At 48.8% G+C, this 18,685-nt stretch overlaps 1 protein-coding gene and 1 pseudogene across 1 annotated transcript; one reads left to right on the plus strand and one right to left on the minus strand.

Annotated features, from left to right (window-relative positions):
• The first annotated feature begins 189 nt into the window (after positions 1 to 189).
• LOC120317540 lies at positions 190 to 11,821 on the plus strand (annotated as a pseudogene).
• Positions 11,822 to 13,870: 2,049 nt separating this feature from the next.
• On the minus strand, positions 13,871 to 16,174 carry DNLZ (DNL-type zinc finger). The gene is made up of 3 exons (XM_039364209.1): positions 15,675 to 16,174; positions 14,573 to 14,712; positions 13,871 to 14,046 (listed from the first exon to the last, which is right to left on the minus strand). Exons 1-3 carry the CDS (start codon positions 15,909 to 15,911, stop codon positions 13,911 to 13,913), a joined length of 513 nt encoding a protein of 170 aa, XP_039220143.1. The 5' UTR covers positions 15,912 to 16,174; the 3' UTR covers positions 13,871 to 13,910.
• Positions 16,175 to 18,685: the final 2,511 nt, after the last annotated feature.

Below are 18,685 nucleotides of genomic sequence, written 5' to 3' on the forward strand. Positions count from 1 at the left end.
TCAACCTATTAGAGGCCCGGATATTAGGGGGGGGTCCTGGAGGGGATTTCCCCCCCCCGTTAGTCTGGCAAGGGGGTCCCGGGGAGGAGGGGGCGGCACTGGGGGGCCCAGGAAGCGCCCGGTTGCCTGGAGGCCTCGGGGGGAGCCTGGCCGGAGCCCCCCAGGAGGGCGAAGGGGGGAAGCGCCCTCCCAGTTCCCCCGCCCTGCCAAGGGAGAGAGCCCGGATGAGGAAGGGGCGGAGACGCAGCCCGGAAACGCCCCCCAGCTGCGCCTGCCTGGATGGGGGGGGGGAAGAGCGGACCCCAAAGTTCAAGGGGAGCCCCTCCCCTCCGCGCCGGGAACAAAAGCCCTCGCTACTGCGCAGGCGCCATCTGGCTAATTCAAGGGAGGAGGACGCCGATTGGTCGCTCTGGCGATGGCAGCCATTGGCAGGAGGACCCCTCGGGGCGGACCCTGTAGGAAAATAGGCGGAGTTTCCAGGGAAAGGCCGCACACCTCTGGGATGAAACAGAACTGAGGCGTTTCATCGATTCGGCCGCGGACGGAGCCAGGTAGGGCGCAAGGGATGCTGGGAGTCGCAGTCCCAGAGGCTCTCTGGCGGAGGGAGGGAGGGGGAAGGCCGAAATCTGGCCTGGCGAGGCGCCATATGATGATGGATCGGGACAAGGGGGAGTAGATTGGTCGCTCTGGGCAGGGCAACGATTGGCAGGAGGACTCCTCGGGGCGGTCCATTCAGAGGAAAGAGGAAGAGCAACCAGGAAGAGACCTCGCAGCGAAGTCCCGCCTCCACTTCCGGAAACAAATGTAAGGTAGGCGCCTAAGTGATTGGGCCGCGGACGGGCTCGGAGCCAGGTGGGGCGCAAGGGATGCTGGGAGTGGCAGTCCGAGGGGCTCTCTGGCGGAGGCAGGGAGGGAGGGGGGAGGCCGAGGCCTGGTCTGGCGGGACGGGCGCTGGGAGGGAGGCCTGCCCGGAAAGTCCCACGGAGAGCCCGAGGCTTCGGCCTTCCTCCCCGGGCGGGCCTGGGACTCCCCTCCGGGGAAGGGACGAAGCCGTGACCCGCCTCTCCTCCCCCCTTCGCCCCTGCAGGAGGACGCGCGAGCCCGGCGGAGGAAGGAAGGAAGGAAGGAGGCGCCGCCCGAGAGGAGAGGAGGCCCCGCGGAGCAGCCCCGGGAGGAGACGGCGGGGAAGACCCGGAAGGGATGAGCCGAAGGGGACTCCGGGAAAGGAGGCCGCCCGGAGGGAGAAGCGGGGAGCAGGAAAAGGGCGGAGACCCCGAGACGGGCCTGGAGGGCGGAGGGTCCTTCGGGACAGGCGGAAGACCCGGGAATCCCCAGAGAATCCAGGAGGGAGGAGAGAAATATGAATGCCCGGAATGGGGAAAATCCTTCAAAAGAAAAGGAGGTCTTGAAATGCATCTAATAATCCACACAGGAGAAAAGCCACATAAATGCCCAGAATGTGGAAAATCCTTCAAAAGAAATGGAGATCTTAAAATGCATCTAAGAATCCACTCAGAGGAAAAGCCATTTGAATGCCCGGAATGTGGAAAATCCTTCAAAAGAAATGCAGATCTTAAAATGCATCTAAGAATCCACTCAGGGGAAAAGCCATTTAAATGCCTGGAGTGTGGAAAACGCTTCAATGGGAAGGGACACCTTTATATACATCAAAGGATCCACACTGGAGAAAAGCCACATAAATGCCTGGAGTGTGGAAAGAGCTTCAGCAGGACAGAAAATCTATATAGTCATCAAAGGATCCACACTGGAGAGAAACCTTATAAATGCCTGGAATGTAGAAAGAGCTTCAGTCGGACAGGACACCTTTATAGACATCAAAGGATCCACACTGGAGAGAAACCTTATAAATGCCTGGAATGTAGAAAGAGCTTCAGTGGGAAAGGCACCCTGTATAGACATCAAAGGATTCATACTAGAGAGAAAACGGGTGTAGACCCTGAGACGGGCCTGGAGGGCGGAGGGTCCTTCGGGACAGGTGGAAGACTCAGGAAATGCAACAGAATCCAGGAAGAAGGAGAGAAATATCAGTGCCCGGAATGTGGAAAATCCTTCAAAAGAAATGCACATCTTGTAAACCATCTAAGAATCCACACAGGAGAAAAACCTTATAAATGCCTGGAGTGTGGAAAGAGTTTCAGTCGTAGGAGCAGCATTTATCAACATCAAAGGATCCACACTGGAGAGAAACCGCATAAATGCCTCAAGTGTGGAAAGTGCTTCAGTGTGAGGGGAAACCTTTATATACATCAAAGGGTCCACTCAGGAGAAAAACCATTTAAATGCCTGGAGTGTGGAAAGAGTTTCACTCAGAGCAGCATCCTTTATGTACATCAAAGGATCCATACTGGAGAGAAACCGCATAAATGCCTCAAGTGTGGAAAGTGCTTCAGTGTGAGGGGAAATCTTTATAGACATCAAAGGATCCATACAGGAGAAAAAATGCATAAATGCCTGGAGTGTGGAAAGAGTTTCAGTCAGAGCAGCAGCCTTTATGTACATCAAAGGATCCACACAGGAGAAAAACCACATAAATGCCTGGAGTGTGGAAAGAGTTTCACTCAGAGCAGCAGCCTTTATGTACATCAAAGGATCCACACAGGAGAAAAACCATATAAATGCCTAGAGTGTGGAAAGAGCTTCAGTCGTACTGGACACCTTCAGAAACATCAAAGGATCCACTTAGGAGAGAAACAGCATAACCGTCCGAGCTGTGGAATGAACTTCAGTGAGAGGAGAACAGCTGGAAGACTCGGGAATCCCCAAAGAATCCAGAAGGGAGAAATGAAATATCAGTGCGCAGAATGTGAAAAATCTTTCAAAAGAAATACAGCTCTTGTAAACCATCTAAGAATCCACACAGGAGAGAAACCATTTAAATGCCTGGAGTGTGGAAAGAGCTTCAGTCAAAGGGGTCACCTTTCTACCCATCAAAGGATCCACTCAGGAGAGAAACCATTTAAATGCCTGGAATGTGGAAAGTGTTTCAGTCGGATGGTACACCTTTATACCCATCAAAGGATCCACTCAGGAATAAAACCATATAAATGCCTGGAGTGTGGAAAGAGGTTCACTCAGAGCAGCATCCTTTATGTACATCAAAGGATCCATTCAGGAGAGAAACCATATAAATGCCTGGAGTGTGGAAAGAGCTTCGCTCAGACGAGCAGTTTTCATAAACATGAAAGGATCCACACTGGAGAGAAACCACATGAATGCCTGGAGTGTGGAAAGAGCTTCAGTCAGAGGAGCACCCTTTATACACATCAAAGAATCCACACTAGAGAAAAACCATATAAATTTATGGAGTGTGGAAAGGGTTTCAATCTGAGGGGACAACTTTATAGACATCAAAGGATCCACTCAGGAGAGAAACCGCATAAATACATAGAGTGTGGAAAGAGCTTCAGTCAGAGGGGAAACCTTATACCCATCAAAGGATCCACGCGGGAGAAAAACCATAAGAATGCTTGGAGTGTGGAAAGAGCTTTACTGTGAGTTGACAGCTCTGCAAACATCAAAGGATCCACACTGGAGAAAAACCACAGAAATGTCTGGAGAGTGGGAAGAGTTTCTGTGAGAAGGGAAGGCTTTGTAAGCATCAAAGAATCCATTCAGGAGAAAAACCATATAAACGCCTTGAGTGTGGGAAGAGCTTTACCGATGGTGTACACCTTCATTGACATCAAAAGATTCCCGGGGGAGGGGAACGCTAAATATGCTTGAATGTGGAAAGACCTTAAGTCATGATACTTGTAAACGCCCTTGACGATGCCTGGCACAAACTGGTTCCATGTTGATCTGCTCTTCCTCAGCTATCATTCCCTCCCGCCACGAATTCCCACAGCAGGTTTCTTGCCCATTGCCCCCCCTCTCCTAGACATTTGACGGCAAGATGCTTGACAGGGTCTTTGGGAAAGAAGGTGGAATGGGGAGGGAAGAAAGGAGAAGCTGGAGGGGTTTGGATGGGTGACCCCGTCCTGCCTGCTCCTGCAATGTATTTTGCAGATATCCTTCATGATAGTTTGATATACTGCCCTAAAACTTAACCCCCTTAAAAATAGGCCAAAACAGCCTCCCCCACAATGAACCCACCAAGGCCCCAGCTTTCCTGCAAGAAACCTCCAAAACTAATCCAGTCAGTAGAAAAACAGCCCATCTGGCAACAGTTCTCAGCCAACATTGCAACTCATCCTCCCCAACTGCCCTGCTGGATTATGGCTTTGCCTTTTCAAGTGAAGAAAACTTCCCTGTTCGTTTTTTGTTTACCTGAAGATTAAACTCAAGTCCATTTAAATTGTTGCAAATTTTTATTAATGAGTCAATTCCCCCTTTTCTCTCCTTTTTGCCTCCAACCTCATCCTTAACGCTACTTTCGCGCTCTCGTTAGCACTTCAAGTTATGCAGCCAATAACTTTTGCCTGATTTGACGACGTCTGTGTTGCAGGAATACATCCCTTGCACATTTCTTGTACTTATTTGCACTTTCTTGTAACTTTTATGTTTTTATCATAACCGTGTAATGTACCTTTCTGCCTTAGCATCTAGGTGCTTGTCACTTTCTAACTGCAAAATAAGGGACTTTCTCAGGCTGAGTAACAAAGGACTTTTTCAACTGAACATGCTAGAAGATTCAGCTGGCTGAAAATGTCCCTTTTCACAACAGATTTATGTGACTCGTGATGCCTTTTCCCACGCAAATGTTCTCCTTTTAATAAAATGCTGTTTCAAATGGTTATGCTTAATATTATGGGATGTTTATCTTAACTGTCCATGTTTCTGATGTAACATTTCCTCCATCCAATCAATTATTCTTTTGTACTTTTTCTACTGAATGTGTCCTGGACTCCTGGAGCAGATCCAGGGGGTCTCTGGCAGGTGGGGCGGTGGGTAGGAGGCTCATCCTGCGGGGTGAGGTGAGGCAAGGCAGGGTGGGGCACCATTGTCGCAGGGCAAGGCGAGGCAGGGGCCGGGGCAGCTGCTGCCTGATACCATCGGCCCACACACACAGGCCAGCAAGCGCATGAGCAGCCACAGGCTGCCAGCCCCTCGACTGGCACACTCGGGGGTCCGCAGCCCGTTACCAGCAGTTCAGAGAAGCCATCTCTGAGCTGGACGGCTGGCCAACAGCTGAGGAGGCGATGCAGTGGGTTGTGCCCGGGAAAAGGAGAGCATGTTAGTCATACATCAAAATTTACACCCAATGCATTAGGCAAAAATAAATTCCATTGCATCATCTTCAACCGATTTCACAGTAAATTGAGATTGTTTGGTAAAAAGGCACCCCTACTTTTTGATGCAACAGGTGGACTCGATCATTCGCCTTGTCCTTCTCTGAAACTTGTGTAAAGCATTTGAAGGGGCTCAAAGTGAGTACAGTATTTATGGTGGTGGTTGCCTGGAGTAGAATCAGGTGGAAGAATCCTTGGCCTCTATTTTGTGTCCGCAATCTCTATTTTTATGAGTTTTTGGTTCCTCCTCCTCCTTCAGGAAGGGTTTCAGCTGGAACCAGGATTGCCCAGACTGGGGGCAACTGATAGGCCAGCTTGAACTCAGTCAGGAAGTAATGAAGGCTGGGCTTGGACAACATGCGCAGAAATCCAGCTCTTCTCAACACTGCCACACTTACCAAATGTGAATGTGGGTATTAGATTCTATAGAGTACTCTTGTGGGAATCGAATCAAAATTTACTGGGCTGACCAGCATATCTCGAACTCTAGAGAATGTTGGCCAGTCTACCTGGGCAGGTGGTTGTGAGGCGTTAGTCTGGGGAGAACCGGTGCCCCACCTCCTTGGCCGGAAGGCCGGCTAGGAGTGGCCCTGCAGAGAAAACCTGGGGCTGAGCATCTCGGGGCTGTTGGACTCTGGAGGGCCAGCAGATGGCGCAAGGTCCTGTCCTTTGCTGCCCCCTGATGGCCGTTAGTGGACGGTCCTGTCCTTTGCTGCCCCCTGATGGCCGTTAGTGGAGCTGCTGCTCTGATCGACTTCCATCTTAAGAACCCAGAAGGCTTTGGCAGCTCCCACAGTAAAGGTGGCAGTTGGCTCCTTCAAAGCGCTCCCCTGACCTCGCTGGCAAGTGCAAGGGCCCTTGGATCACGCAAAAGAGACAATCAACCAGCCCCAAAGAGAAAAAGACCCCAGCTCCTCCCCACCAGGAATGAGCGGTCAGATCAGCATAGATTAGCTCCAAGGTCACCTTCAGACCAAGAATCAAGGAAGCAAGACCCCAATCCAGAAACGGCCCCAAGCCATTAGTAAACAGCCCAACCAACAAATCCCTAAGACCGCCCCCCCAGACAGCAAACAGCACTCCTTATTGCGCTGATGACATTACCTAGTTGGGTAATGAAAGGTCTGCCAGAAAACAAGCAAGCTCAGAGAGCACCAAGGACCCCTCATTTCAACCCTGAGGTACAAATATTGTCCTTAGGTGATGAAACCTATTGCAAAGTCTAGCCTGTTCTGCTCACTTCCTGATGCCAGATGGAAGGAGATAAATCACATGGTTTATGCTGTGATGCACATTTTTTCACCTCGACATTTTGCCCCCCCCCCCGCGGATACATAAAACGCACCACACCTGAAGGAGGAGAATTCAGATGGCAAAGCTCTGAACAGCCGTGGAAAAAGTGTACAGAATTTGATCGCTTGGGGGACTAAGTTGGTGCAAGGAAAAAAAAATGCATTCTCCTCCCACAATCTGTTGGAGGAGTTAGAAAATAAGGATATTATATCGATGTGCCAGTTCAGATAAAATAAGTAAAACGTGGTAATCGATATGAGCTCCTCAGGAAGGCAAGAAAAAAGTTAAGACTTTGCACTGGAGGAGGTTACTGTATTTACCCCCATTACAATAATAAAATATTTTAGCCTGATCTTTCTGCAGGTTACTCCAGCTCTGGACTGGCTGTTTCCATCTCAGGTAGGATCACAGATTAAAGAAAGAGGCCAAAATGTTTAAGATCAAGATCTATGCCTTTCTTCAGAATGACACAGAATTATCAAGGCTCTCTTACGTCTAGATGGGACCTTCACTATTACTAAATGCACAAACTCTCTCAGGTCCACCATCGTGTCCTGCCATTCTTGGCAAGTGGGGGGGGGAGGCTTGCTGGCATTTTTGCTTGCTTTTTGCTTTGCTGTAACTGCTTGATAATTTAGGGAGGGAGATATCTGCTGGAGGACTGGTGAGGGGTGGGTGGGCTTGGGGGTACCTCTGGGTGACCATCGGGGTAGTAAGCCAGCCTTCCAAAGGGTGCCAAGTTCATTTTAACCTGCCGCAGGTAATCCTCGACTGAGAATCATTGTTCAAAGTTGCAACAGCATTGAAAGAAGGGATTTACACCCAGTCCTCGCAGTTACGACCATCACAGCACCCTTATCGGTCACATCATCCAAATTTCAGGCACTTGGGAACCAGCCTGGATGTAGGACCCAGGATCATGCAATGGACCACTGGACAATTTCTGTTGCTAAGTTAGACATTTATTAAGTGAATTTCCCCCCATTTTACGACCTTTCTTGCCACTGTTGCTAAGTGAATCCCTGCAGTCGTTAAGTCGGTAACGCAGTTGTTAAGCGACCCTGGCTTCCCCATTGACTTTGCTCGTCAGGTCACAAAAGCTGATCACGTGACCCTCCCCAGGCACTGTGACCGTCATAGATATGAGTCAGTTGCCAGGCATTGCAATTTTTGATCATATGACTGCAACGGTCATAAGGGCAAAAAATGGTTATAATCCCTTTCTTTCAGTGCCGTTGGACTTTGAACGGTCAATAAATGAACTGTTGTAAGTTGAGAACTAGCTGTAAAAATACCTAAAATTTTCAGTCACCCAAAAAAGGCTCTGCACGGCCTTTTCAGACTTCGCCTGGTCCTCCCGCAATCACTGTTGCTCCATAAAAGTTCTTTTGATCCAACTGGATGGATTCAGAGTCTTCCTTTGCTGAGGGATCAGCTGAGGCAGTTCCTTACAAGCCTAAAGCAGAAGCCCACCAAAAGGAATCAGTCTTTGTCCCTTTAAGCCCTCCATGGACAGGCTTATCAATTCAAAGGGTCTAATGAGCTTCAGAGAATAATGAATAGCAGTTCTTCCACTGCTTATTAAACTCAGCCCTTCTCTTTGCTCAAAAATGATAAGAACATTAGGCATATTCTACCAAATAACAGGTGCTGGCCAGGGGCATGTAGGCATGCATTACATTTATTCAACAACACACTTTAATAAAAGCAGAACACAACACAGAAGCCAATAAAGAGACTCCCAGCTCCTCCAGACGCAGCACATTCCCACTTTGTGGAATCATGGAGGGTCTCCTGCTGGAGGAGGGGGTCGACTAGAAGACCTCCAAGGTCCCTTCCAGCTCTGTTGTTCTGTTAACTGAGAAGAGACCTTCCTGCCTACATTTAAACATTGCCTGGAGAAGGTCACTGGGCTCCAGCATCCGATTACCTCGGGTATTGAGTGCAGGAGCATTAAAATGATTTCACATCGTAGAAAAGGGGCTTGTGGGGAGGTGGGGGCCATAGAAGTTCCAAAGCCTCTGAAACGGCCAGCTCAGCATCCTCTCTCAGCCCGGGAGAAGCTGGCTGGAGTCCGGGAGAGCAGCAGGAGCAGGAACCCCTCCGGCCTTTGGGGGGGGGGCGTAGGAAGCAGGGGGAGCCCCCCAAGGCCGAGGGTCTCGGGCCAGGCTCCCCGGGGAGGAAGGGGCGCATGGGGGGGGCAGAGCTGGGAAGGGGAGGGGGGGAAAGCTGGGCCTTTCTGGAGGCTTCGACCTCAGGACGTCGAGAGGTCAGAGAGGCCCAGATATTAGGGGGGCTCCTTGGAGGGGACTTCCTCCCCCCCGCTGCAGTCTGGCAAAGGGGTTCCGGGGAAGGAGGCGGGATTTGGGGGGCCCAGGAGGCGCAGAGAGGAGGCCCGGCTGCCTGGAGGCCTCGGGGGCAGCCTGGCTGGAGCCCCCCAGGAGGACGAAGGGGGGAAGCGCCCACCCCCACTTCCCCCACCCCCACCCTGCCAAGGGAAAGAGCCCGGATGAAGGAGGGGCGCAGACCCGGAAACGCCCCTCAGCTGCGCCTGCCTGGATGACCCTCGTTACTGCGCAGGCGCTATCGTGGCTGATTCAAGGAAGGAGGACCCGGATTGGTCGCTCTGGCGCTGGCGGCGATTGGCAGGAGGACGCCTGGGAGCGGACTCTCCAGAGAGGAAGAGGCGGAGCTTCTAGGGAAAGGGCGCAGAGAGGTCCCGCCTCCACTTCCGGAAACCAAACGGGAACGAGCGATCTTCCTGAATCGGCGATAGAGGAGCCCGGATGTTGCAGGTGTGGCGCAGGGGATGCTGGGAGTCCCGGGAGGCGGTGAAGGGATAGATGAGAAGGCCGAGGCCTGGTCGTGTGGGAGGAGGCTGGGAGAGAGTTCCGTGACAGGCGGAGGCTTCGGCCTTCCTCCCCGGGCTTGACAGGCTGGGACTCCCCTCCGGGGAAGGGGGCGAAACCGTAACCCGCTTCTCCTTCGCCCCTGCAGGAGGACGGGCGAGCCCGGCAGAGGAAGGAAGGCAGGAAGGACGGAAGGAGGCGCCGCCCGAGAGGAGAGGAGGCCCCGCGGAGCAGCCCCGGGAGGAGACGGCGGGGGAGGCCCGGCAGGGATGAGCCGAAGGGGACTCCGGGAACGGAGGCCGCCCGGAGGGAGAAGCGGGGAGCAGGAAACGGGCGGAGACCCCGAGACGGGCCTGGAGGGCGGAGGGTCCATCGGGACAGGCGGAAGACCCGGGGATCCCCAGAGAATCCAGGAGGGAGGAAAGAAATATCAGTGCCCGGAATGTAGAAAATCTTTCAGAAGTAACGGAGATCTCGAAAGGCATCTAAGAATCCATTCAGGAGAGAAGCCATTTAAATGCCTGGAGTGTGGAAAGAGCTTCAGTCAAATGGGACACCTTTATGTACATCAAAGGATCCACTCAGGAGAGAAACAGCACAAATGTCTGGAGTGTGGAAAGAGCTTCAGTCAGAGAGGAAACCTTTATGTACATCAAAGGATCCATTCAGGAGAAAAACCGTATAAATGCCTGGAGTGTGGAAAGACGTTTATTTATGCTGGAAGCCTCCGTACCCATCAAAGGATTCACACAGGAGAAAAACCATATACATGTCTGGAGTGCGGAAAGAGCTTCACTCAGAGGGGACACCTTTATGCACATCAAACAATGCACACTGGAGAGAAACAGCATAAGTGTCTGGAGTGTGGAAAGTGCTTCAGTCAGAGGGGACACCTTTATACACATCAAAGGATTCACACAGGAGGAAAACCATATAAATGTCTGGAGTGTGGAAAGACCTTCAGCCATACAGGACATGTTTATGCACATGAAAGAATTCACTTAGCAGAGAAACAGTATAAACACCTAGAGTGTGGAAAGAGCTTCAGGAAGAGAACAGAGGGAAGATTTGGGAATCCCCAAAGAATCCAGGAGGGAGGAAAGAAGTACGAATGTACAGAATGTAGAAAATACTTCAAAAATAATGCAGATCTGGAAAACCATCAAAGAATCCACACAGGAGAAAAACTATTTACATGCCCGGAGTGTGGAAGGAGCTTCAGTCAGAGAGCAAATCTTTACACTCATCTAATAATCCACTCTGGAGAGAAACCATATAAATGTCTGGAATGTGGAAAGAGCTTCTGTCAGAGAGGAAATCTTTATATACATCAACTAATTCACACTGGAGAAAAACCGTATAAATGCCTGGAGTGTGGAAAGAGGTTTATTCACGCTGGAAACCTCCATAAACATCAAAGGATTCACACGGGAGAAAAACCATATAAATGTCTGGAGTGCGGAAAGAGCTTCAGTCAGACAGGTCACCTTTATGCACATCAAAGGATTCACACAGGAGAAAAACCATATAAATGTCTGGAGTGTGGAAAGAGCTTCAGTCAGACAGGACACCTTTATGCACACGAAAGAATCCACTTAGGAGAGAAACAGCATAAACACCTGGAGTGTGGAAAGAGCTTCAGTGAGAGAACAGATGGAAAACTTGGGAATCCGCAAAGAATCCAAGAGGGAGAAAAATACCAATGCACCGAATGTGAAAAATCCTTCAAAAGGAATGGAGATCTTGAAAAGCATGTAAGAATCCACACAGGAGAAAAACCTTATAAATGCTTTGAGTGTGGAAAGAGCTTCAGTCATAGGTGCAGCCTTTATGTACATCAAAGGATCCACTCAGGAGAGAGACCGTATAAATGCCTGGAATGTGGAAAGCATTTCAATAATGGAGGAACTCTGTATAGACATCACATGATTCACACAGGAGAAAAACCATATAAATGCCTGGAGTGTGGAAAGAGCTTCAATCGGAGAGAAAACCTTTACAAACATCAAAGGATTCACATGGAGAAAAAACGCTGAATATGCCTGAGGGTGGAAAGATCTTCACTCACAATACCTGTCTGAATAATTGAATTCAGTTGAATAATTTGTTTAGCCAAGTGTGATTAGACACACAAGGAATTTGCTTCTGGTGCAGAAGCTCTTGGTGTACATACAAAGCAACAGAAGAATGATAACAGAAGAATAGAGCTGGAAGGAACCTTAGAGGTCTTCTAGTCCAACCCCCTGTTCAAACAGGAGACTCTATACAATTTGAAACAAGTGGCTGTTCAATCTATTCTGAAAAACATCTAGTGATGAAGCACCCGCAGCTTCTGAAGGCAAACTGTCCCACTGGTTAATTGTCAGACATTGAAACAGTGCTATCATGTCACCCCTAGTCCTTCTCATCTCTAGAGTAGCCATACCCAGTTCCCACAACTATTCTTCATGTGTTTTAATCTCCAGGCTCTTAATCATCGTGGTTGCTTTTCTTTGCACTTTTTCCAAACTCTTAACATCTTTTTGTAATGCGTTGACCAAAACTGGATGCAGTATTCTTGGTGTGGCCTTACTAAGGCTTTATAAAGCGGCACTAATACTTCATGTGATTTTAATTCTATGCCTCTGTTTATGCAATTAAGGATTGTGTTAGCTTTTTGGGCTGCTGCTGCAACAGTGCTAGCTCATCCTTAAGTGATCGTACACTAGGATTCCAAGGTCCCTCTCAACGGTTACTGTTTTTGAGCCAGGTTTCGCACAATCTGTACTTGTACCTTTGGGTTTTCATGGCTAAGTGTAAAACCTTGCTTTTCTCCACATTAAATTTCATGATGTTGGATAAGGGCCCATTGTTTAAGTCTGTCAAAATCTCTTTGGATCCAGAGCTTGTCTTCTGTGTTGTTGGATATTCCTGCAAGCTTAGTGTTATCTGCTAAGTTGATGAATTCCCCTTCTATTCTCTCATCTAAGGGGATCCCTGTTAAATTTCATTCCCACTGGTGGTCTCTTATAACCCCTCCCCCTCACCAGTACTAATCCTGCAGGGAGGGATGGTTTTAGCTGCCACCCCTGGTGCTGGGGCCACAATGATTGCTACTGCTTTGGGGCCGGACACGGTCCCATCTTCAGTGGCAGATGTGGTTGCCCCATCAGCCATTGGCTGGAGGTGGAATCATAAGTTTCCCATACAACAATACAACACTCATTTCCTTCATTTCCCACCTCCCCCCAAGACCAGTCCAAATCCAGCCAATGTGATGCCGCCAAGATGTTTTTTTTTTAAAGAAAATATGTTTATTGGTTTTTTTTACATATCACCATCAATATTTGGTAAACGGTGTGTTGTCTGGGTTTGTATTTACAAATAACAATTAGTTTCTATAGTTCCATATGCTAGATAATAACTTTCCTTGATTTTCTCTCCTTCCAATAATATTCTCTTTTATCAGCCTTAAATTAGTACATTTCTTGATAATTTTAGAAGATAACAGTTAGGTATTCACAAATAACCTCCATCTCATTATTAAGCTTCTTTTCTAATTAATCATCTAGATCTCCTTATCATAGATCCTGTTTTTAGAGTTTTCATTTAAATTTATTTTCCCCACAATGTTTCAAAGAAAATATTTTAACCTATTAAAATTTTCTTAAAATTAATTACACTTAGATATTGAAATCCTTTTCTACATATGAACCATCCCAACACTTAACATTTTTCATATCTTGAAACAGAAAGAACTAAAGAAAGTATATACTGTTTTTTTAAAAAACATCCCTCTTAAGCTAAAATACATTTATAATCAATGTTTCATTCTTTTTAAGCATATTCAAGTCTTCAAAATCCATTTTATTTAAGTATTTAGTACATTTCCCTCATATAAATTACCCAAACTTTTTTATGTTTCTCATATCATAGGCAAAAAATACTGTATTGCTTATCCCTCTAAGCTAAGATTCATTTGTATTCAAAATTTTATTTCTTTAACCATATTCAAACAAGTGCTTAATCTTTTAAGTATTCCATCAAATCTAATTTTTTAATTTTGGCTTTAGCCCTTTTTTTTTTTTTGCCAAAACATTTTTCCTAATCAGTGTGTTCCATTGAACCCAAATATCTTCCCACAATTTTGTAGATACTGTTGTAGGGGTCGAATGACCATTTCACGGGGGTCGCCAAACAATGCAGTCTGCCATTTTTCCCCCCTTTTCCTTAGTTGTGCTACTCCCTTTTATTCTATTGGCTTTTGAAAGCCAATAGAATAGACTCTCTTGAATAGAGTCTAATTCTATTTGCTTTCAAAAGCCAAGAGGAATTGTCCAGGCTGTCTCTGCCCTGCTGAGCCCGCCAAAAGTCCCATTCTGCAAACGGTGCTGCACCAGTTGAGTAGTCCTCAACTTACGACCGGTTGAGTAGTCCTCGACTTACGACCACTTGGGGTCGCGGCATTAAAAAGGTTGAGAACCACTGAACTAAGGGGAGTTTTTTTTTTTTCTGGGTTGATTGAAGACATCTGTTCTGATCACTCTGGATCTTTTTCTCCTCCTTTGATCAGAGGTTCCAGCAATTTGGGGTCTTCAACTAAGAGTTCAAGAGTGTCTTCGCCTGCTACTCGCCTCACTTTCTCTCCTTTGGCTGCGAGGATTTCCTCAATGTTCCTAATTCACAAAGAAAAGTGTGTTACGAAGAAGGCTGGGAGCATTAGCTGCGACTGAAGCAAAAGCCTTGCTTTGTGCACATCATAGCTGCCTCTAATGCAAGACTGTAAGCAAGAAAAAACACCCCCCCCCAGGTAACAATGACAGCACAGTCATTTGCCGTAGAAAAAACAAGCAGAAATAATTTTTGCTCTTTGCCTTACTTTAATTACATGGAGGCTATCTTATGGATTGCCTTTGTTTATCTGTTTCATTATTCTTTCAGCCTTCACGTGTTGAGAAAGAGCAGTAACAGCCAACAATAATGCAATAAAATGGTTTCTGTGGGATTTTGTCACATAAGGGAATCCTGGCTTGGTGCTTGTTTTGCAAGCCAAAACGATAAAAAGATTTGCGGATTAATGAGTTCTGGTGTGTCCATCATGTCAGTTCTGAACTGTTCCCGGGAATTGATTCCAACTTCAGCAGGTGAAGCATCAAACCCTGAAGAGCAGAAAAGCGGGAGGGCAAAAGACCGCATACTCACCTTTTCCCTTCCAAGTCGGAGAACCAGCTCAAGTTATCAGCAATCACATGATGGTTGTTGCACCCCGAGCATTTCACTACCACAACTCCATGATGGTAAGCCGCCTTGGAAATAGTTTTCGCAGATCGTGTCCTGCATACCTGAAACAGAAACCAAGTTCCATCAGGGATGTTTCAAAGTGGTTTTCTGGCATATCCCAGGATATCCGTTTGTTTAGGTATGACTTCTTTTATTACATTTGGGGAGCAGCCCAGCTCTCAGTGACTCACCGGCAAGGGGAGCCCTCCCATTTGCATGGCCTGCTCAGTTTGACCAGATTTGTTGATTTGAAACAAGCCTGTTGAACCAAGCCACATCTTGGGATGCGCAAAGCCAGAGGTAAGCAGGTTGTGTGAAGAGGGCCTCGGGTCCCGTTGGGTCCTCCTTTAGGTGGTTCTAGGCCAGGGGGTCTTCAAACTTGGCCTTTTTATAATTTATGGACTTCAACTCCCAGAATTCCTCAGCCAGGCACGCTGGCTGAGGAATTCTGGGAGTTGAAGTCCAGTTATAAAACGGCCCAAGCTTAAAGACCCCTGGCCTAGACCAGGGGTAGGCAACCTTGGCTCTTTTATGACTTGTGGACTTCAACTCCCAGAATTCCTGAGCCAACCTGGCTCAGCATGGAAACCTCTCCATTCCTCCTCAGCATGGCTGGCTCAGGAATTCTGGGAGTTGAAGTCCACGAGTCATAAAAGAGCCCAGATTGCCTACCTCTGGCCTAGACCATTGCACAATTCATCCCTTCATCCCAGCTGATGGCACAGGGCGCAAATGACGCCCGCAGCCTCCTCCGTTCCGCCAACAGCCAAGATGGCGTCCGCGGCCGCTTTCTCCGTTTCGCCAGCAGCCAAGATGGCGCTCGCGGCCGCCCTCTCCGTTCCGCCACCAGCCAAGATGGCGCCCGCAGCACCACTCTCTTCTGCTTTCTGCAGCTACAAAGATGGCGCCCGCGCCCTGCCTGCGTTCCGCCCGCTACAAAGATGGCGCCCTCGCTTCGCTGCACTCGGCCGCTTCCACTCGTGGGCTTCCTTCAGGAGGAGCGGCGCGCCCGACGCGAACCCACCTTGCACGTGAACACCAGCCGGTACTGCGCCGCTGCCGCCTTGACGAGCCGGTCCTCCTGTTGCGGCCGCTCTCCAGGGCCCACCGTCAAGGCCCGTCGCCAGGAAGCCGTTGCTCCCCGCACCGGCCACCTGCCCAGCCCCCGCGTTCCGACTCCCGCGGCCCCTGGGCTTTTGCAGCTGCCGAGGAAGCGCCAGCGGGGAGGCCGGAGAAGCGCTTTACAGGCCGCGGCCGCCATCTTTATTGAGGGAGGCGCTGCGGCCTTTCCCGGCCCTTGACGTACAGCCGAGCAGCAACGCCGCTACCGGCCACCAGGGGGCAGCAAAGGACGTGTCTTCGCGCCCTCTGCCGGCCCACGGGAGCCCTGCAGTCCAGAGATGCTCAACCCCAGGTTTTCTTCAGAGGGCAGCTCGCAGCCTGCCAAGAAGGTGGGGCACTGGCTGGCCCTAGCTTAGAGCCTCACAACAACCTGCCCAGGTAGGCTGGCCAAGACTGTCTAGAGCAGGGGTGGGCAACCTTTGGCTCTTTTATGACTCGTGGACTTCAACTCCCAGAATTCCTGAGCCAGCCATGCTGAGGGGAAAGGGAGAGGTCTACAAGCTCAGCCATGCTGGCTGAGGAATTCTGGGAGTTGAAGTCCATGAGTCATGGCCATAGTTCCTCCATGCTGGCTCAGGAATTCTGGGAGTTGAAGTCCATGAGTCATAAAGCAGCCTAGGTCTAGGCTAGAGGTAGGCAACCTTGGCTTTTTTATAACTCGTGGACTTCAACTCCCAGAATTCCTGAGCCAGCCATGCTGAGGGGAAGGGAGAGGTTTCCATGCTGAGCCATGCTGGCTCAGGAATTCTGGGAGTTCAAGTCCACGAGTCATGAAGGGGCCAAAGTTTCCCTCATGCTGGCTCAGGAATTCTGGGAGTTGAAGTCGGCAAGTCATGAAGGGGCCATAGTTCCCCCATGCTGGCTCAGGAATTCTGGGAGTTGAAGTCCACGAGTCATAAAAGAGCCAAGGTTGCCTACCCTGGTCTAGAGGTTGAGGTTTGCTGGCCAGCCTGGTGAATGGCAAGAATGTTGGGAGTCATAGGTCAGCAAGCTCTTGCTCCCATTCACACAACACAGCTCCCTCCACTTAGCATCTAACACACACATTCACAAGTACCAAGCGTGCCTGGGTCCTTACACAGTGTTAAGGAGACCTGGATTTCTGGGGCTTTTGTCCAAATCCAGCATTCCTTAGTTCCTGGTTGACTTCAAGCAGGCCTGTCGCTCTGTTGCCCCATCTCTGGATAATTCTGGCTCCAGTTTTCTTTCCTTCAATCCTCAATTGCATTAACAGGGGGATTCAGTCAAGATCAGGTGAGGTATAATACCACTCTATAAAGCCTTAGTACAGGGGTGTCAAACTGCTGGCCCGTCCGCTGGTTTCATCATACTGGAGCCGCGCCCACCCCATTGCCGGCAACGGCGAAAAAGCTCCGATACGTCACGCGACGTCATGTGATGTCGCGAGTTTGACATCTCTGCCTTAGTAGGACCACACCTAGAATACTGCAACCAATTTTGGTCTGCACACTATAAAAAAGATGTTGAGACTTTAGAACAGTGGTTCTCAACCTGTGGGTCGGGACCCCATTTGGGGTCAAATGACCATTTCACGAAGGTCGTCAAACAACGCAGTCCGCCATTGTTTCCCCCCTTTTCCTTAGCTGTGCTACTCCCTTTTATTCTATTGGCTTTTGAAAGCCAATAGAATAGACTTTCTTGAGTAGAGTCTAATTCTATTGGCTTTCAAAAGCCAATAGAAGATGATTATGGGACTGGAGGCTAAAACTATGAACGGTTACAGGAACTGGGCATGGCTAGTCTAGTGAAGAGAAGGACCAGGGGAGACATGAGAGCAGTATTCCAATATTTGAGGGGCTGTCACAGAGAGGAGGGGGTCCACCTATTCTCCAAAGCACCTGAAGGACAGACAAGGAATAATGGATGGAAACAGATCAAGGAGAGATTCAACCTGGAAATAAGGAGAAATTTCCTGACAGTGAGAACAACCAACCAATGGAACAGATTGCCTTCAGAAGTTGTGGGAGCTTCATCGCTGGATCTGTCAGAAATGGTGGAGGGTCTCCTGCTTAAGCAGGGGGTTGGACTAGATGACCTATAAGGTCCCTTCCAACTCTTATTCCATTCCTTCCCTTCCTGAAAGAGAGAGAAGGAGCCAGAAACTGCCTTGTCATAAAAATGCAGATCGTGGCCATAAAATACAGTTCAAGAATTGTTCTGATCTGGTCAACCTGCACCTCAAATTTCAGATTCAGAGACGGACAAGGCAAACAAAGTCCTCCTGTTGCAGCCAAAGTAGAGGTACCCTTCTTTTGCCAAAATAATCTCAATGTAAGTGACGCAAATAAATGGCATCCACCTTTAGCTGTTGCATAATCCGCTGGACAGAGACTTCGCTTTGTGACCTTACAGAACCATTGAAGTCTTTGACACAGAAGAGGCTGTAAAGTCCAAAATAACTCTAGAATAGAATGGAACGGAATGGAGTAGAGTAGAGTAGAGTAGAGTAGAATTTCTTTATTGGCCAAGTGTCATTGGACACACACGTTTAAGCTGAATAAAGAGCTTATTGCTCTTTATTCAGGAGCCGAGGTGGCGCAGCAGTTAGAGTGCAGGCCACTTGAGCTGACTGTGTTCAGCAGGTCAGCGGTTCAAATCTCACCGGCTCAAGGTTGACTCAGCCTTCCATCCTTCCGAGGTAGGTAAAATGAGGACCCAGATTGTTGGGGGCAATGTAAATATATATATATATATATATACATTGCTTACTGGTGTACACCCGCTTAGGGAGTGCTTGCACTTAAAGCGGTATATAAGTCTCATAAATAAATAAATAAATAAATAAATTGTGGACCTTTGCAATTGGTGGCTTTCTAGGAAATCAAAGATGACACAATCACGAGTCCAACTCAGTGAGATACCTGAGCAGGGGGTTGGACTAGATGACCTCCA

The sequence above is a fragment of the Crotalus tigris genome, unplaced genomic scaffold (assembly GCF_016545835.1).
Source record: "Crotalus tigris isolate CLP2741 ecotype Arizona unplaced genomic scaffold, ASM1654583v1 scf7180000019692.1526454, whole genome shotgun sequence".
NCBI lineage: Eukaryota > Metazoa > Chordata > Lepidosauria > Squamata > Viperidae > Crotalus > Crotalus tigris.

Bases quoted from the DNA above. Each gene is read 5' to 3' on its own strand.
- DNLZ (XM_039364209.1), bottom strand. From the start codon at position 15,911: ATGGCGGCCGCGGCCTGTAAAGCGCTTCTCCGGCCTCCCCGCTGGCGC. The intron at 14,713-15,674 runs GTGGGTTCGCGT...TTTCTGTTTCAG, and splicing joins GGCTGGTGTTCACGTGCAAG to GTATGCAGGACACGATCTGC. The intron at 14,047-14,572 runs GTGAGTATGCGG...TTTGTGAATTAG, and splicing joins TCCGACTTGGAAGGGAAAAG to GAACATTGAGGAAATCCTCG.